Here is a 20615-nt window from a genome sequence, read left to right as displayed (position 1 = left end):
CCTTGAGAGAGTCGACGGTATTGTGTGCGTGCTTGTTGGTCTTGGCCTCGATCACGCCCCAGAAGAAATAATCGAGGGGGTTGCAGCCAGGCGAGGAGGGCGGCCACAAGTCCGCCGACCAGTGGTGAGGGACGTTGTTGAGCAGCCACGCCTGCGTCGTCCTGGCCTTGTGCGCCGGGGCGGATTCTTGCTGGAAGACGTAGGGGCGTCCGTTGGCGATCCTGTGTTTGTGTTTTGGGGGAGGCAATTGATCATAGAGATGTAACATGCTGCCCAAGCTTTTCATCGTGAGCATAGCACTCGAATAAACACGTTTTTTCCAAGTGTCGGATTTACCTGCAACGCCCTGTATGTGATAGTCCTTACCACCTTCCATCCACATACCAAATTTGAGATTGATACCTCTTTTTTGGCCAAGTTATAGCGAAAAAACTGTTCAAAATTGATGACGTCAAATTTTCAAACTCAATTTTTAGCAATTCTAGACCCCGTAGCGCAAAACAAAGACCACCATTAGACTCCCCGTGACGAGCTGCATCGAATCAATACCCATTTTATGCAAAACTATCAACTTTAAAATTTGACCTTTTTTGGCCTGACCTTGACCTGACCTTGACCTGAACTTCACCAGAAAGTGACCTAAGCCGTACCTGATAGCCTTATAACCAACACCATTGAGTTGGAAATGAAAAATTGGCCATAAAACATGCATCACACAACCTTAGTAAAGTTGGGCTCATGTGACCTGACCTGTGACCCTTGGTGACCTGACCTGTGACGTGACCTGGTATTGTCAGTGACCTCTAATAGCAACATATCTACTAGGCAACTGACGCCCTATCGCTGATTCTCGACAAAATGCGTTTTCCTCGGTGTTATAGCGCATTCCCTAGAAGACCCGTGAACGGTGAAACATTTCAACTTTGACCTGACCTGTGACGTCATCGGTGACCCCGAGGTCAATGAAATTTGGTTTCCTTCGACAAATTTGACAGGCCTTTCGAACGCCGTTTGAATTTTGCGGATCCGTCCAGTAGTTTCGGAGATACGAGGGGGGGGGGGCAAAAAATAGCCCCCCCCCCCCACCAGGTCGCGTTATAAACAGACCCCACCAGGGCGCGGGTTAATGTGCATTTGGTCTACTTTGTTCAATTCAGCTAGATATATTATGCCCAGGCAAGGAAAGTTGGCCGCCATGTGTTTCGTTTTGTATAGGATTGCAATAGTTTCAGAATTTGACCATTAACCCCATGGCGGTGCATGGTAAGAGTGGCTTTGATTCTGCGAGCGTGGCGGCACAGCATATCCACAGGCGCCTGACGCTGCTGCCACCTAGCGGCGAGATTGCAACTAACTGTGTCTAGCGGCACAGCATATACACAGGCGCCTGACGCTGCTGCCACCTAGTGGAACGATTTGAACTACCCAGGTCCGGCGGCACAGCATATACACAGGCGTTGGAAGCTACTGCCACCTACCGGCAAGATTTGAAATATTCGATGTCTGGCGGTGCAGCATGTTTTCAGGCGTTTGACGCTCTTGCCACCTACCGGCAAGCTTTGTACTATCCATGTCTGGCGGCACAGCAAATCAGCATTCAGCAGGCGTTTTACGCTGCCCGTGGAACGATTTGAAGCACCCGTGTCTGGCGGTGCAGCATATCCACAGGCGTTTGACGCCTCTGCCATCTAGTGGCGAGGTTGAAACTACAGTCTGTGTCTGGCGGTACAGTATTTCTTCAGGCGTTTGACGCTGCTGCCACCTAGTGACGATTTGAACTAACCGTGTCTGGTGGTACAGCATATCTGTCGACTCCGCAGCCCTGCTAGGTCTGCGGAGTCGGAGTCGGGAGTTGGAGTCGGTCGGAGTCGACAATTCTGCCCGGAGTCGGAGTCGGAGTTGGAGCTGGTTTTTGGAAGCCAAAGTCTGAGTCGGAGTCGAAGTCGCCGAAAATCCATCGACTCCGCAGCCCTGTTTTAAAGTCTGGGCGCCCTACTGAATTAATTTAGAAAATGTTATCAGCACTTGCCTTGAGCTAGCCTCCACGCAAACGCTCGCTTTTATGGCCATCCCCTCTATGTATCCTGTCGTGCACCTGTGTCGTGCGTTTGCTCGCCCAGTTGGCCGGTTTGGTGTCGTCCCCCCATGTACCGGCCGCTGTGGTGTATCCCCGTATAGCGCTAGTAATTGGCCGCTCTGTGCCTCTGTTAACCCGGCGGTCGGTCCGCTGCAGGCGAGTTTGTGCCCGTGTACGGCCCGCTGCCGTCTCCCATCAGCGGCGACATCAGCACCGGAGGCCGGCCGCCCGGCTCAGTGACGGCCCGCTGCACCTGCACATGATCGGCGCCGGCGTCACGGGGCCGCCGGGTCCCGGGTGAGCCGCTCCGCCGCACAGTGTGGCCCAACACCAGTTTAGCGAGAATTAAATCCCAACGACGCACAGTGTGGCCAAACACCAGTTTAGCGCGAATTAAATCCCAACGACGCACAGTGATGCAAATGGGGTTCACGAGTGGCCATAAATACGAAAAAGGCCCAAAATTCAAGTTCACTTAATTGAATAAATCGTAATATGGTCAGTCAGGCAAATGTTTGGGGTGTCTGAAAAAGTATTATTTTAATGTTTTTGTCAAAACCGGCCTCGTGTAAGATTGTCAGAAGTCGAGACATTTTCGATGTCGCAAAATGACTGTCAGGTACTTGAAATTGAAGTGCCGCTAGCGTGCGTTCAAGTCATACAAACTGCAAAAATTATGCATGAAAATGATCCCCAAAACCTGCTGCTTCTAATGCTACGTCATAAAAAGCCGTATCTATTTTGGTTTGGCGGTGAGCTAGCTATTTGTAATCATGTTGCAACCGCAGTTTTTTACCAAAAATATTTGCTTTCAATTCACCTACAGCACTTCACACAGTGTGTGCCCGTTAGCGCACCATATCATAGCATTCCCTAATCATTTCTGAGTCGCATCGTGAAAGAATTAAGGCGCTAGAACAGGGCTGACCGGCGCTACAGAAGTTTTTGTCCGGCACGGTCGGCTGCCGCGGCGCAGCGGGCGGCCCGGGCGGCCGCGCCGCCGCGCCGCCCGGACGCCGCGCGGCGGCACTCACCCGCCCACTGCGCGCCCACTGCGGCACCCGACCGCCCGGACAAAAACCTCTGTAGCGCCGGTCAGCCCTGTGTTAGCGCCTTAATTCTTTCACGATGCGACTCAGAAATGATTAGGGAAGGCTATGGTATGGTGGACTAACGGGCACACACTGTGTTAAGTGCTGTAGGTGAAACGAAAGCATTTTTTTCTTAGTAAAAAACTGCGATTGCAACATGATGATAAATAGTCAGATTACCGCCAAAGCGAATGAGATACGGCTTTTGTGACCCAGCATTAGAAGCAGAAGGCTTTGGGGATCATTCTCATGTATAATTTTTTCAATTTGTACAAAATGAACGCAAACCAGCGGCGTTTGAACTTGCGAGTGTCTGACAGTCATTTTGCGACCTAGAAAATGTCACGACTTTTGACGATTATACACGAGCCCGGTTTTGACAAAAACATGAAAACCATGTGATTTCAGATGCCCCAAACATTTGTCTACTCGGCCATATCGCAATTAACTCGATTTGGTAAACTGGACTTTTGGGTATTTATGGCCACTCGTGAACCCCATTTGCATCACTGTGCGACGCTCGGATCCACTGAAAGTGGTTCTCTGGTTCCAAAACTGACAATTGCCCCTCGCCGGACCGATTGGTTTTCTAAACACGCGCCGGCCGAGGGGGGATACGTACTGTTGCGTACGAATATTTGTCTGCGTTATTTTGTCTAACGTACTTTATACTGTGCGTACTCTTGCATACGTACTTTTGCGTACGAACATTAGCGTATGTACTTTTGTCGTACTTTTGTCGTACGTAATTTATCGCCTACGTACTTTTGCGTACGTACTCGGTACCTTTGTCCTAGTTCCTACGTACTTTTGCGATGCGTACTAAAGTCCGCGAACCACTGAGACGTACGATACGGGGGACCATCAAAGCGTCCAAAACCGCAGCATCCAAAGTACGCAACATCCAAAACCGCAGCGTCCAAAGTACGCAACGTCCAAAATACGTCCAAAATCGGGTATATAGGGAGCATTCACAACGTCCAAAACCGAAACATCCAAAACCGCAACATCCAAAACGTATCATCCAAAAAACGCAACATCCTAGGACGCATCATCCAAAGAACGCAACATCCAAAGTACGCAACATCCAAAGTACGCAACATCCAAAACCGTTAGGTTAGGTTAGGTTAGGCTAGGTTAGGTTAGGTTAGGTTTCCTTATCCCCGGTAGGCATAAATCAGTAGGTTAGGTTAGGTTAGGTTAGGTTAGGTTGGGTTTCCTTATCCCCGGTAGGCAAAAACAGTAGGTTAGGTTAGGTTAGGTTAGGTTGGGTTAGGGATAGGCAAAAATCAGTAGGTTAGGTTAGGTTAGGTTAGGTTAGGTTAGGTTGGTTTTGGATGTTGCGTGCCTTGGATGTCGTGGTCTTGGACGTTGTGGTTTTGGAGATTACGTACTTTAGGTGTTGCGTTTTTTGGATGATACGTTTTTGGACGTTGCGTTTTTGGATGTTTCGGTTTTGGACTTTGTGAATGCCCCCTATAAACCCGATTTTGGACGTATTTTGGACGTTGCGTACTTTGGACGCTGCGGTTTTGGATGTTGCGTACTTTGGATGCTGCGGTTTTGGACGCTTTGATACGGACCCGTACGATACGAATGCCCTTCACCTAGGTGGCAGCACCGTACAGAGCCGGCAGCAAAGTACCCGGTGAGTTCTGACAAAGCGGCGGTAGGTGGCAGCACCACCTGCAGACAATGCAGTATGAAACTCGTCAGGTTCTGACGACGGGGCGGTAGGTGGCAGCACCGTATCGACTCTCAGCAGTGCCGAAACACTGCAGGTTTTGGCAGCATAAACGATAAAGTACGCTACGCATCGATAAAGTACGTAGGACAGAAGTACGTGAGCAGCGGGGGTGGATCCAGGATGTCCATGGGACGGGGGCAGTCAGTACAGGGACGGCAAATGTTCTGTTTACGGGTTAAATCTGAGAACAATATTCAAAAGCTCTGTAAAAGGGCTCTCGAATGCGCTTTTCCGCGGCGCTGTTGCTCTTTTAACCCGCGCCCCACTGGGGGGGGGGGGCTATTTATAGCCCCCCCTCCCGTTTTTCTGCAATAACTTCCAAACCGCTTGACGTATCGACGCCAAACTTTCAGCACCTTAGGCTGCATCAATTTGACACCTTGTGTCAAAATTTGAACTTCGTACCTACTATAGGTCGGCCGGAAATGACGTCAGAGTGACGTCATGTTCGGCCGATTTCGACGCAAAACATTGAACCACGGCAATCGCTCCCAAGAGCTCAGTTTTTAAGCTAGATCCAATTTCTTTGCATAAGAGGACTCAGAATAGACTGCGCTATCAAACTGCTATCTCGGATTTTCGAAATTTTGAAAATTTTGAAAATTTTAAATAATAATATCCAAAATTTATATTTTTACATTTTTTTCAAAAAGTTTTTGACTTTTCGAAAAAAACCGGAATATATGTGATAGAACGCATTATTATGACTAACTCTAGCAAGTTTTAGCTAAATATCTTCAAAAATGGCCAAGTTTTACGCATTATTGCAAAAAAATTCACAAGTATTAATGTTTCAAATCAATTTTTCAGTACGTATTTGACATCGTACGCCAATATAAATAGCACCATCGTGTTCCTGAGCTCAGACTGCATCCAATAGACACCTTTTTTGTTGAAAAATTTTAACTTCAAAATTTGACCTTTTTTGACCTGAAAATGACCTAACATAAGCTAAATTCGACTCAAAATGACCTCGAATAACACAGACGACATCAAATTCGAAATCTCTGACCTAAATGGACCATAAAACATGTGTCACGTGACCGACGCATGATATAATATTTTCGTGACCTGTGATGACCTGACCTTGACCTGAAAATCAAAGTACAAGTTTGGTACCCTCAGGGTAACTAGAGCATCTGTTCCCGAGTGTGTGATCCAAAAATGAGCCTGATCTGACTTGTAAGACGGCGGCCAGAGCCCAAAACGTGATCAAGCCAAAATGCTAATAATTTTTACTTTGACCTGACCTGTGACGTCATCGGTGACCTCGAGGTCAATGAGATTAGGTTTCGCTCGACAGTTTTTCCGGGGCTATCAGACGCCGTTTGAATTTTGACGATCGGCCCAGTAGTTTCGGAGTTAGGAGGGGGGGGGCTATGAATAGCCCCCCCCCCCCCCCCCCCAGTAGGGCGTGTTATACGCAGACCCCAGTGGGGCGCGGGTTAATTTTCGAGTTAGCTGTCGACAGTTTTCAAAAGTATTAGAATGGACTAAATTCGACATTTGATGACCTGGCTACCTGACCTTCCTATGAACCTAACCTAAATAATGACCGAAACGTTTCCGTCATTAATTTTGACGCTCATTCGATTGCCGCTTACCGCGCGTCGGCACGTGGCCCAGAGGCCGAGTTAGAGGGGGGCGTGAGCAGTAGTGGCGGAACACCTTCGATTAAGGGGGGGGGGGCACCGCCGACTTTTGGTCCCATTCTTTCCATGCAACGCCCATAGGGCTAATGTTAAAATGCCAAAATCCAGGGGGGCACGGTGCCCCGGTGCCCTCCCCGTTCCGCCGCCTATGGGCGTGAAAACGCCCCCCCCCCCCCCAGCACGACACGGAAAACGCAGGCCACCAGCACGGCGCGGGTTATCAAAAATTTAATATGATGTTCCTGCACAGAACACATCTAAAGTCCGATTCAGCTTGACACTCTGGTCTTTTATCGAGGTGTAATTATTGTGGGTGGGTAATTTATTTAGCTGCTGTTGTTGTGTGTAATTATTGTTGTGTGGGTGCGGCGGGGGGGGGGGGCTTACAGCCGCCGCGCATAGCTCCGATGTGCCGAGCCCGGATAGCTGTGCACTGTACCGTGAGCGTGCCTTTTCGCTGTATGTACTATACCTCTATTTACTGCTCCGACCTAACTTATGCTCCCTTCCTCCCCTCCCCACGCGCAGGACGATGACAAGGACTTCCACCCTGACGACTCCGAGGGCGAGCGGAGTCGAGACCCCGAGGAGTCGCCTCCCGAGGCGGGCACATTCTGCCCGCCCCGCAGCCGGCAAACAACCGACCGTTGACCGTTCCCGAGTTAGCCGTTGGCAGTTTCCAAGGTTAGACCGGGAGCGGGTTAACTGGTCGACAAAAGGAATGTGAAGTGTTTACGAAGTAATATAAAGCGTGGGTCGGGTGGGCTACTATTTCTAGGTATATATTTTTTTAATTTAGAAAATATGGTGTCAGGGCTATGACGAAAAATAAGGGGCCTAAATCCGATAAGAAAACAGGATTTTGGGGTACCCTAGGTTTGGCTCCTTGCATGAGTTGCCCCCTCTCCCCCCCAAAAAAAGAAACAATTCGCCAGTTTCCAAGTTGCAAAATGGAGACAGGAGAGGTCTGAAGGCGGAAGCTGCCCTGAGCCTGCTTATGATATGCTTACTAATGATGATAGTATGTTAACTAATGATGTATGTTTGACTTAACCTGTAACATCTTCATCTCCATTCTGCATTCCGTCTCCATTCCCGGTAATATCTCCACCCCACACGACTCCCGGTAACATCTCCACACCCACACGACTTCCGGTAACATCTCCACCCCCACACGACTCCCGGTAACATCTCAATCCCCCCCCTCTCCACAGGATGGAGCAGCACGAGAACTGCGAGGCGCAGCGCGCCGCCCTGCAGCGCCGGCTCACCTCACTGCGGGCCGCGGCCTGCAGCGCGAGCGTCAGCCAAACCGACGAGGCCGACGCGCCCGAGGTGAGGAAGCTCCCGGGAAATGTGGCCAAGGCTCCTCCACCCCGCAGACGTCGTGCCGCGGCCGCTCGTCCCGGGACAATAAGGCGCAATCACACAACTCAGTCTCACGATGGACCAAAGTCGGCCACGCAGACGCGTGAAATGACCCTTATCGACTCGCAGACCCGGCGCTCTCGGCCCGCCTGACCGGCCACGGAGGGTACGTTCGGCTATCGTTACTAAACGGACGTCACATTTGTCAGTTTAACGATTCAAGTCGGTACTGGAGTTATTCGAGATACCTGAGAAGAAGATTTATTGTTCTGTCATTTTTTTGTTTTTGTTTTGTTGGGTTAGGCCCTTTCGGTCGACAAGACCATTGCAGAGCCGGAAGGATGATAGGATTTAGGGGGAGACATTGGTCTGGGCAGGCACCCTAGTGAGTCGCCGGGGCTGAGCCCGTCCAGAGGACAGGCCACCCAGCCCCAAGGCACTCACTGCACCCGGCTACGGGGTGCGCTCCCTCGGGAGCAGCGGTGCCGCTCCAAGGGAGCAGCCCGCATGAGATAAAGTTGCCTGTCCAGCCCGGAAGGGGGTTGTGGCGTGGAGGAGAAGGATTTCAGTATCCTGAGGATAGAAGCACGGATAGGTGTTCTGTCATCTTCATTTCAGGTACTAATATGCATTTGTTTATGTCTACTTTGTTCAATTCAGCTAGATATATTATGCCCAGACAAGGAAAGTTGGCCGCCATGTGTTTCGTTTTGTATAGGATTGCAATAGTTTCAGAATTTGACCATTAACCCTATGGCGGTGCATGGTAAGAGTGGCTTTGATTCTGCGAGCGTGGCGGCACAGCATATCCACAGGCGCCTGACGCTGCTGCCACCTAGTGGAACGATTTGAACTACCCGTGTCCGGCGGCACAGCATATACACAGGCGTTTGACGCCTCTGCCATCTAGTGGCGAGGTTGAAACTACAGTCTGTGTATGGCGGTACTAGAGCACTTCACGGATAGGCTTTTTAGGATCCGGCCCGGCCCATATCCGCCAAGTCATATCCAGATCCGCCCATTATCCGCCTTTCTTTGAATATCAGAATCCGGCCCACCCATGGCCCGTATTGCAGCCAAACTTCCAAAAAATATCCGTAATAATCCGTTTCACCAATAACTGGTTTCACCCAAAACTGGACTAACAAATTCAATCTAAGGGACCAGACAGCCATACATCTCACAGACCATCATGGTTCCAAAAACCATGCTTATAAACCTAAAACCACATGAAAATCACCACATTGGTAAGCTAGGTATCATCCTTCAATAGTAATACACAATTTCTCTAAGAAGTAAGAAGATAGGGAAGTTCAGGTCATCAAATGCATGTATGGTGGTAGTTAGTGAGTTACAAGTGCCCAAAAGATATTACATAAAAATTTTGATCCGTTTTGACCCGAGGTCAAGGTCATAGGTCAAGGTCAAGGTCACTTTAAAAATCACCGTACCCTATAAAATCTTCATTTTTGGAGCTATTGTAAAATTTCGGCCACCACTGTGTTCGTCTCATCGAGAAGCAGTAGCACCTTCGAAAAAATCCGAGGTCAAGGTCATAGGTCAAGGTCAAGGTCACTTTAAACGTTAATTTTAGTCCCCGTACCCTGTAGAATCTTTGTTTATGGTCCGATTTAAAAATTTCGGCCACCACTGTGTTCGTCTCATCGAGAAGCAGTAGCACATTCGAAAAAATCCGAGGTCAAGGTCATAGGTCAATGTCAAGGTCACTTTAAACGTTAATTTTAGTCCCCGTACCCTGTAGAATCTTTGTTTACGGTCCGATTTGAAAATTTCGGCCACCACTGTGTTCGTCTCATCGAAAAGCAGTAGCACATTTGAAAAAATCCGAGATCAAGGTCATAGGTCAAGGTCAAGGTCACTTTAAACGTTAATTTTAGTCCCCGTACCCTGTAGAATCTTTGTTTATGGTCCGATTTGAAAATTTCGGCCACCACTGTGTTCGTCTCATCGAGAAGCAGTAGCACATTTGAAAAAATCTGAGGTCAAGGTCATAGGTCAAGGTCAAGGTCACTTTAAACGTTAATTTTAGTCCCCGTACCCTGTAGAATCTTTGTTTATGGTCCGATTTGAGAATTTCGGCCACCACTGTGTTTGTCTCATCGAGAAGCAGTAGCACATTTGAAAAATCCGAGGTCAAGGTCATAGGTCAAGGTCAAGGTCACTTTAAACGTTAATTTTAGTCCCCGTACCCTGTAGAATCTTTGTTTGTGGTCCGATTTAAAAATTTCGGCCACCACTGTGTTCGTCTCATCGAGAAGCAGTAGCACATTCGAAAAAATCCGAGGTCAAGGTCATAGGTCAAGGTCAAGGTCACTTTAAACGTTAATTTTAGTCCCCGTACCCTGTAGTCTTTGTTTACGGTCCGATTTGAAAATTTCGGCCACCACTGTGTTCGTCTCATCGGAAAGCAGTAGCACATTTGAAAAAATCCGAGATCAAGGTCATAGGTCAAGGTCAAGGTCACTTTAAACGTTAATTTTAGTCCCCGTACCCTGTAGAATCTTTGTTTATGGTCCGATTTGAAAATTTCGGCCACCACTGTGTTCGTCTCATCGAGAAGCAGTAGCACATTTGAAAAAAATCTGAGGTCAAGGTCATAGGTCAAGGTCAAGGTCACTTTAAACGTTAATTTTAGTCCCCGTACCCTGTAGAATCTTTGTTTATGGTCCGATTTGAGAATTTCGGCCACCACTGTGTTCGTCTCATCGAGAAGCAGTAGCACATTTGAAAAAATCCGAGGTCAAGGTCATAGGTCAAGGTCAAGGACACTTTAAACGTTAATTTTAGTCCCCGTACCCTGTAGAATCTTTGTTTATGGTCCGATTTGAAAATTTCGGCCACCACTGTGTTCGTCTCATCGAGAAGCAGTAGCACATTCGAAAAAATCCGAGGTCAAGGTCATTAGTCAAGGTCAAGGTCACTTTAAACGTTAATTTTAGTCCCCGTACCCTGTAGAATCTTTGTTTATGGTCCGATTTGAAAATTTCGGCCACCACTGTGTTCGTCTCATCGAGAAGCAGTAGCACATTCGAAAAAATCCGAGGTCAAGGTCATAGGTCAAGGTCAAGGTCACTTTAAACGTTAAAATTCGGATTCAAATTCGAGTAATGATTTCAATCAAAATTGGCATACAGATAGCCCATGGCACGCTGAGTTCGAAAATGGTGACCTTTTTTTCCTAGGTGAAACCGTTTGGCCTTGAGACGTCAAAATACTGCGTACCCTGTAGAATCTTTGTTTATGGTCCGATTTGAAAAATTCGACCACCAGTGTGTTTGTCTCATCGAGAAGCAGTAGCACATTCAAAAAATCTGAGGTCAAGGTCATAGGTCAAGGTCAAGGTCACTTTAAAAATCGCCGTACCCTATAAAATCTTCATTTTAGGAGCTATCGTAAAATTTCGGCGACCACTGTGTTCGTCTCATCGAGAAGCAGTAGCACATTCGAAAAAATCCGAGATCAAGGTCATAGGTCAAGGTAAAGGTCACTTTAAACGTTAATTTTAGTCCCCGTACCCTGTAGAATCTTTGTTTATGGTCCGATTTGAAAATTTCGGCCACCACTGTGTTCGTCTCATCGAGAAGCAGTAGCACATTTGAAAAAATCCGAGGTCAAGGTCATAGGTCAAGGTCAAGGTCACTTTAAACGTTAATTTTAGTCCCCGTACCCTGTAGAATCTTTGTTTATGGTCCGATTTGAAAATTTCGGCCAGCACTGTGTTCGTCTCATCGAGAAGCAGTAGCACATTTGAAAAAATCCGAGGTCAAGGTCATAGGTCAAGGTCAAGGTCACTTTAAACGTTAATTTTAGTCCCCGTACCCTGTAGAATCTTTGTTTATGTTCCGATTTCAAAACTTCAGCCAGCACTGTGTTCGTCTCATCGAGAAGCAGTAGCACATTCGAAAAAATCCGAGGTCAAGGTCATAGGTCAAGGTCAAGGTCACTTTAAACGTTAATTTTAGTCCCCGTACCCTGCAGAATCTTTGTTTATGGTCCGATTTGAAAATTTCGGCCACCACTGTGTTCGTCTCATCGAGAAGCAGTAGCACATTTGAAAAAATCCGAGGTCAAGGTCATAGGTCAAGGTCAAGGTCACTTTAAACGTTAATTTTAGTCCCCGTACCCTATAAAATCTTCATTTTTGGAGCTGTCGGAAAATTTCGGCAACCACTCTGTTCGTCTCATCGAGAAGCAGTAGCACATTAAAAAAAAATCCGAGGTCAAGGTCATAGGTCAAGGTCAAGGTCACTTTAAACGTTAATTTTAGTCCCCGTACCCTGTTGAATCTTTGTTTATGGTCCGATTTAAAAATTTCGGCCACCACTGTGTTCGTCGCATCGAGAAGCAGTAGCACATTCGAAAAAATCCGAGGTCAAGGTCATAGGTCAAGGTCAAGGTCACTTTAAACGTTAAAATTCGGATTCAAATTCGAGTAATGATTTCGCTCAAAATTGGCATACAGATAGCCCATGGCACGCTGAGTTCGAAAATGGTGACCTTTTTTTCCTAGGTCAAACCGTTTGACCCTCATCGAGAAGCAGTAGCACATTCAAAAAAATCCGAGGTCAAGGTCATAGGTCAAGGTCAAGATCACTTTAAAAATCGCCGTACCCTATAAAATCTTCATTTTTGGAGCTATCGGAAAATTTCGGCCACCACTGTGTTCGTCTCATCGAAAAGCAGTAGCACATTCGGAAAAATCCGAGGTTAAGGTCATAGGTCAAGGTTAAAGTCACTTTAAACGTTAATTTTAGTCCCCGTACCCTTTAAAATCTTTGTTTATGGTCCGATTTAAAAATTTCGGCCACCACTGTGTTCGTCTCATCGAGAAGCAGTAGCACATTCGAAAAAACCGAGGTCAATGTCATAGGTCAAGGTCGAGGTCACTTTAAACGTTAATTTTAGTCCCCGTACCCTGTAGAATCTTTGTTTATGGTCCGATTAAAAAATTTCGGCCACCACTGTGTTCGTCTCATCGAGAAGCAGTAGCACATTCGAAAAATCCGAGGTCAAGGTCATAGGTCAAGGTCAAGGTCGCTTTAAACGTTAATTTTAGTCCCCGTACCCTGTAGAATCTTTGTTTATGGTCCGATTTGAAAATTTCGGCCACCACTGTGTTCGTCTCATCGAGAAGCAGTAGCACATCCGAAAAAATCCGAGGTCAAGGACTAAAATTAACGTTTAAAGTGACCTTGACCTTGACCTATGACCTTGACCTCGGATTTTTTCGAATGTGCTACTGCTTCTCGATGAGACGAACACAGTGGTGGCCGAAATTTTTAAATCGGACCATAAACAAAGATTCTACAGGGTACGGGGACTAAAATTAACGTTTAAAGTGACATTGACCTTGACCTATGACCTTGACCTCGGATTATTTCGAATGTGCTACTGCTTCTCGATGAGACAAACACAGTGGTGGCCAAAATTTTTAAATCGGACCATAAACAAAGATTCTACAGGGTACGGGGACTAAAATTAACGTTTAAAGTGACCTTGACCTTGACCTATGACCTTGACCTCGGATTTTTTCGAATGTGCTACTGCTTCTCGATGAGACGAACACAGTGGTGGCCGAAATTTTCCGACAGCTCCAAAAATGAAGATTTTATAGGGTACGGGGACTAAAATTAACGTTTAAAGTGACCTTGACCTTGACCTATGACCTTGACCTCGGATTTTTTCGAATGTGCTACTGCTTCTCGATGAGACGAACACAGTGGTGGCCGAAATTTTCAAATCGGACCACAAACAAAGATTCTACAGGGTACGGGGACTAAAATTAACGTTTAAAGTGACCTTGACCTTGACCTATGACATTGACCTCGGATTTTTTCAAATGTGCTACTGCTTTTCGATGAGACGAACACATTGGTGGGCGAAATTTTCAAATCGGACCATAAACAATGATTCTACAGGGTACGGGGACTAAAATTAACGTTTAAAGTGACCTTGACCTTGACCTTTGACCTTGACCTCAGATTTTTTTGAATGTGCTACTGCTTCTCAATGAGACGAACACAGTGGTGGCCAAAATTTTCCGACAGCTACAAAAATGAAGATTTTATAGGGTACGGGGACTAAAGTTAACGTTTAAAGTGACCTTGACCTTGACCTATGACCTTGACCTCGGATTTTTTTTCAAATGTGCTACTGCTTCTCGATGAGACGAACACAGTGGTGGCCGAAATTTTCAAATCGGACCATAAACAAAGATTCTACAGGGTACGGGGACTAAAATTAACGTTTAAAGTGACCATGACCTTGACCTATGACATTGACCTCGGATTTTTTGAAATGTGCTACTGCTTCTCGATGAGACGAACACAGTGGTGGCCGAAATTTTCAAATCGGACAATAAACAAAGATTCTACAGGGTACGGGGACTAAAATTAACGTTTAAAGTGACCTTGACCTTGACCTATGACCTTGACCTCGGATTTTTTCAAATGTGCTACTGCTTCTCGATGAGACGAACACAGTGGTGGCCGAAATTTTTAAATCGGACCATAAACAAAGATTCTACAGGGTACGGGGACTAAAATTAACGTTTAAAGTGACCTTGTCCTTGACCTATGACGTTGACCTCGGATTTTTTCAAATATGCAACTGCTTCTCCATGAGACGAACACAGTGGTGGCCGAAATTTTTAAATCGGACCATAAACAAAGATTCTACAGGGTACGGGGACTAAAATTAATGTTTAAAGTGACCTTGACCTTGACCTATGACCTTGACCTCGGATTTTTTCGATTGTGCTACTGGTTCTCGATGAGACGAACACGGTAGTGACCGAAATTTTTAAATCGGACCATAAACAAAGATTCTACAGGGTACGGGGACTAAAATTAACGTTTAAAGTGACCTTGTCCTTAACCTATGACCTTGACCTCGGATTTTTTCGAATGTGCTACTGCTTCTCGATGTGACGAACACAGTGGTGGCCGAAATTTTTAAATCGGACCATAAACAAAGATTCTACAGGGTACGGGGACTAAAATTAACGTTTAAAGTGACCTTGACCTTGACCTATGACCTTGACCTCGGATTTTTTCGAATGTGCTACTGCTTCTCGATGAGACAAACACAGTGGTGGCCGAAATTTTCCGATAGCTCCAAAAATGAAGATTTTATAGGGTACGGCGATTTTTAAAGTGACCTTGACCTTGACCTATGACCTTGACCTCGGATTTTTTTGAATGTGCTACTGCTTCTCGATGAGACGAACACACTGGTGGTCGAATTTTTCAAATCGGATTATAAACAAAGATTCTACAGGGTACGCAGTATTTTGACCTCTCAAGGTCAAACAATTTGACCTAGGAAAAAAAGGTCACCATTTTCGAACTCAGCGTGCCATGGGCTATCTGTATGCCAATTTTGAGCGAAATCATTACTCGATTTTGAATCCGAATTTTAACGTTTAAAGTGACCTTGACCTTGACCTATGACCTTGACCTCGGATTTTTTCGAATGTGCTACTGCTTCTCGATGAGACGAACACAGTGGTGGCCGAAATTTTCAAATCCGACCATAAATAAAGATTCTACAGGGTACGGGGTCTAAAATTAACGTTTAAAGTGACCTTGACCTTGACCTATGACCTTGACCTCGGATTTTTTTGAAAGTGCTACTGCTTCTCGATGAGACGAACACAGTGGTGGCCGAAATTTTCCGACAGCTCCAAAAATGAAGATTTTATAGGGTACGGGGACTAAAATTAACGTTTAAAGTGACCTTGACCTTGACCTATGACCTTGACCTCGGATTTTTTCAAATGTGCTACTGCTTCTCGATGAGACGAACACAGTGGTGGCCGAAATTTTCAAATCGGACCACAAACAAAGATTCTACAGGGTACGGGGACTAAAATTAACGTTTAAAGTGACCTTGACCTTGACCTATGACATTGACTTCGGATTTTTTTCGAATGTGCTACTGCTTCTCGATGAGACGAACACAGTGGTGGCCGAAATTTTCAAATCGAACCATAAACAAAGATTCTACAGGGTACGGGGACTAAAATTAACGTTTAAAGTGACCTTGACCTTGACCTATGACCTTGACCTCGGATTTTTTCGATTGTGCTACTGCTTCTCGATGAGACGAACACAGTGGTGGCCGAAATTTTTTAATCGGACCATAAACAAAGATTCTACAGGGTACGGGGACTAAAATTAACGTTTAAAGTGACCTTGACCTTGACCTATGACCTTGACCTCGGTTTTTTTCGAATGTGCTACTGCTTCTCGATGAGACGAACACAGTGGTGGCCGAAATTTTCCGATAGCTCCAAAAATGAAGATTTTATAGGGTACGGCGATTTTTAGAATGACCTTGACCTTGACCTATGACCTTGACCTCGGATTTTTTTGAATGTGCTACTGCTTCTCGATGAGACGAACACACTGGTGGTCGAATTTTTCAAATCGGACCATAAACAAAGATTCTACAGGGTACGCAGTATTTTGACCTCCCAAGGTCAAACGGTTTGACCTAGGAAAAAAAAGGTCACCATTTTCGAACTCAGCGTGCCATGGGCTATCTGTATGCCAATTTCGAGCGAAATCATTACTCGAATTTGAATCCGAATACGAATACGACGCTAACTTTATGGACATCCCTGACGACTCCGAGGGCAAGCGGAGTCAGACCCCAAGGAGTCGGCTCCCGAGGCGGGCACATTCTGCCCGCGCCCCGCGGCCGGCAAACAACCGCCACCGTTGACCGTTCCCGAGTTAGCCGTTGGCAGTTTCCAAGGTTAGACCGGGAGCGGGTTAACTGGTCGACAAAAGGAATGTGAAGTGTTTACGAAGTAATATAAAGCGTGGGTCGGGTGGGCTACTATTTCTAGGTATATATTTTTTAATTTAAAAATATGGTGTCAGGACTATGACGAAAAATAAGGGACCTAAATCCGATAAGAAAACAGGATTTTGGGGTACCCTAGGTTTGGCTCCTTGCATGAGTTGCCCCCTCTCCCCCCCTCCCCAAAAAAAAGAAACAATCCGCCAGTTTCCAAGTTGCAAAATGGAGACAGGAGAGGTCTGAAGGCGGAAGCTGCCCTGAGCCTGCTTATGATATGCTTACTAATGATGATAGTATGTTAACTAATGATGTATGTTTGACTTAACCTGTAACATCTTCATCTCCATTCTGCATTCCGTCTCCATTCCCGGTAATATCTCCACCCCACACGACTACCGGTAACATCTCCACCCCACACGACTTCCGGTAACATCTCCACCCCCACACGACTCCCGGTAACATCTCAATCCCCCCCCCCTCTCCACAGGATGGAGCAGCACGAGAACTGCGAGGCGAAGCGCGCCGCCCTGCAGCGCCGGCTCACCTCACTGCGGGCCGCGGCCTGCAGCGCGAGCGTCAGCCAAACCGACGAGGCCGACGCGCCCGAGGTGAGGAAGCTCCCGGGAAATGTGGCCAAGGCTCCTCCACCCCGCAGACGTCGTGCCGCGGCCGCTCGTCCCGGGACAATAAGGCGCAATCACACAACTCGGTCTCACGATGGACCAAATTCAGCCACACAGACGCGTGAAATGGCCCTTATCAACTCGCAGACCCGGTGCTCTCGGCCTGTCTGACCGGCCACGGAGGGTACGTTCGGCTATCGTTACTAAACGGACGTCACATTTGTCAGTTTAACGATTCAAGTCGGTACTGGAGTTATTCGAGATACCTGAGAAGAAGATTTATTGTTCTGTCATCTTCATTTCAGGTATTAATATGCATTTGTTTATGTCTACTTTGTTCAATTCAGCTAGATATATTATGCCCAGACAAGGAAAGTTGGCCGCCATGTGTTTCGTTTTGTATAGGATTGCAATAGTTTCAGAATTTGACCATTAACCCTATGGCGGTGCATGGTAAGAGTGGCTTTGATTCTGCGAGCGTGGCGGCACAGCATATCCACAGGCGCCTGACGCTGCTGCCACCTAGTGGAACGATTTGAACTACCCAGGTCCGGCGGCACAGCATATACAGGGTGTCCGGATAGTTCTGGCGCTTTTCAACATTTTCTAAAACAAATGCCATTGGTTCATAGATACTAATCAATGGATCAAAACAATGACCAGGGACACCAAGCCACATGCTTCCGCTACGTGCTCATTCAATGTAACCATCGCCGGCGCCGACGACGGCCTCGACGTAGGGGAGGAAGCGTCTGCGGGTTTTGACGATGCGGGGCATTTCCAGGTCCTCCCATGCTGTCATGATGCGAGTCTTCAGCGACTCCAGGTTGGGGTGAGAAATGGCCTAGATCCTGTTCTACAAAACGCGTAGCACGCCTTAGTCGAGCGGGTCAGGTTAGGAGAATAAGGCGGCCTGATCTCATTTCGCCACGGTGATCTGGCCCGGCAAGCTCCTCTGTCAGTTTAGCTTGAATGGCAGCGGCGTTGTTGGAGGGTGCTCTGTGCTGTTGAAATGCGAAGTGACCCTTAGAGCATGTCGTCTTGACCCTCGGGTTGATGTGGCTGTCCAGGAACCCCTCGTGGGCCAGCCTGTTATTCATTTATTCGACATTGACGAAGATGATGGGACATTTTTGTCCATCAGACCCCCGCACTTTCTTCGATTGCCGTGCTGAAATGCTGCTCCGTTCCCATATCGCGTTCGAAACGGTCTGAGGATATTTTCTAAGGAATTCCCGAGTCGAAATGAACCTTTACCTGCTAAACCATTCATCGAAAAACGCCGCATCGCGCTGCAACTCGAGCCTCGTTCAAGTCGCACCCGGCCGCCGCGCGCAGGCATTCAGCGACAAGGCGCATCTTCGCCCATCTACCCATCACTGAAAACGATTTCAAGGTCATATTTACACGACCTCTGGCTGAGCAATCAACGAGGGGTCATGTCTGTGATGATTGGCTGAATGTCCAATAATCACAGCGCGCGTTACACGGCGTCCAAAAGAAGCGCCAGGACTTTCCGGACACCCTGTACACAGGCGTTTGACGCCTCTGCCATCTAGTGGCGAGGTTGAAACTACAGTCTGTGTATGGCGGTACAGTATTTCTTCAGGCGTTTGACGCTGCTGCCACCTAGTGACGATTTGAACTAACCGTGTCCGGTTGTACAGCATATCCACAGACGCATAGGCTTTCACAACTGTTGTGTGAAATTGGGCCTCAACTGGACTGGAGTGAGGGTAGCGCCCGGTGAGGCAAGGTAACCTTTGACCGGTCGCAAGGCCGAACAGCTGTCGCTGGTACAGTCTCTGACAGTGAAACTCCGCGAACTTTCCCTGCGCGGGCAATGAGCGCAGCTAGATGGAGCAAAACATGTGTAGGAAAATGTAAATCAAAGAATATTGTAAATCCAGCAGAACACTGAACTTTCTTCGCAGGTATCCTGAATAGCTTTGATAGCGGTATGGATCGTTAAACAAACAAATATGACACTTGTTTAGCAGCGCGAGACTCTGACGTTTCCTCCGTGGCCGGTCAGACAGGCCGAGAGCACCGGGTCTGCGAGTTGATAAGGGCCATTTCACGCGTCTGTGTGGCTGAATTTGGTCCATCGCGAGACTGAGTTGTGTGATTGCGCCTTATTGTTGGCTGTGGGAGAAAATATGCCTATGATTTCAAGAAATCCTGGGACAGCCCGTCAAATAAAGAAATAACGTTTACACAAACGTAATTTTTAAAAGAGGCCATCGATCGATTTTGATAAAAAAAAATTACATATCTGGAATCAGCTCGCCGTCGGGTTTCGAATGGTATCTGCCGTTTCTTTTGAGCCTGACATGACCTTCCGACGAACCATGCGGGAGCGGCTCGTCCGCCGGCGGCGGCCCGTCTCGGAGGGCGCGCCCACCACCACGTGCTCCGAGGGGGACGTGTTCACGGAGAGTGATGGTGGACCAGGTGAGGACCGCAACGGCCGGCCGCGCTCCTCGGGATACCAGTAGACACGCGCCACATGGTGCGGCTCTGTGGACTGCAGCAGCTGCTTCTGAATGTCCGGAATGCTGATGGCTGAGTGACATGGTTAGATGACATGGCCCATGTTGACTATGTTACCCCTGCACCGGGATGGTTGTCCGGTGTCTTGACACCCCCCCCCCCCGTCTGGCAGGTGCCGCCCCCGGCCGAGTCGGACCCCGGCCGGCGCCGGCTGAGCTCTGCAGACCCGGAGCCGGCAGGAGCGCACCACCAGTTCCCGCCTCGGGATCAGCCGCCGCCCGACGACTGGGCCTGCAGACAGGGTATTCGGTCACTGGGGGATAGCATAGCGACTAAAGGGGCAGTGAAAGACGGTCTTGGCTAGATCATTGACACCTGTCACCCATGCCTAGAATTGATGTTCGACCGTTTGTACTATAAACCTTTGAAACCTGGGCGCCCTACTGAATTAATTTAGAAAAGGCTGTCAGCCCTTGCCTTGAGCTAGCCTCCACGCAGACGCTCACTTTTATGGCCATGCCCTCTATGTACATATCCTGTCGTGCACCTGTGTCGCGTGTCTGCTTCGCCGGTTTGGTGTCGTCCCCCCCCCCCCCCCCCCCACCATGTCCCGCCCGCTGTGGTGTATCTCCGTATAGCGCCAGTAATTGACCGCTCTGTGCCTCTGTTAACCAGGCGATCGGTCCGCTGCAGGCGAATTTGTGCTCGTGTACGACCCGCTGCCGTCTCCCATCA

The 20615-nt window shown here is 47.7% G+C and overlaps 1 protein-coding gene across 1 annotated transcript in view; it reads left to right on the top strand.

Moving 5' to 3' along the window:
- The window catches only part of LOC122375698, a 39631-nt gene extending 20685 nt beyond the window's left edge, over positions 1-18946 (top strand). The window contains exons 3-7 of the mRNA XM_043355188.1: positions 7096-7251; positions 7782-7902; positions 16709-16716; positions 17252-17372; positions 18923-18946. Of these exons, the coding sequence (XP_043211123.1) occupies positions 7096-7251; positions 7782-7902; positions 16709-16716; positions 17252-17372; positions 18923-18946 (430 nt within the window). The remainder of the gene's footprint in view (positions 1-7095; positions 7252-7781; positions 7903-16708; positions 16717-17251; positions 17373-18922) is intronic.
- Positions 18947-20615: the final 1669 nt, after the last annotated feature.

Source organism: Amphibalanus amphitrite, unplaced genomic scaffold (assembly GCF_019059575.1).
Source record: "Amphibalanus amphitrite isolate SeventyFive unplaced genomic scaffold, NRLGWU_Aamphi_draft 001898F_arrow, whole genome shotgun sequence".
In the NCBI taxonomy this organism is placed as follows: Eukaryota; Metazoa; Arthropoda; class Thecostraca; order Balanomorpha; family Balanidae; genus Amphibalanus; species Amphibalanus amphitrite.
Note: the sequence above shows the minus strand (reverse complement) of the source record. Positions and strands in the feature narration are given on the sequence as shown.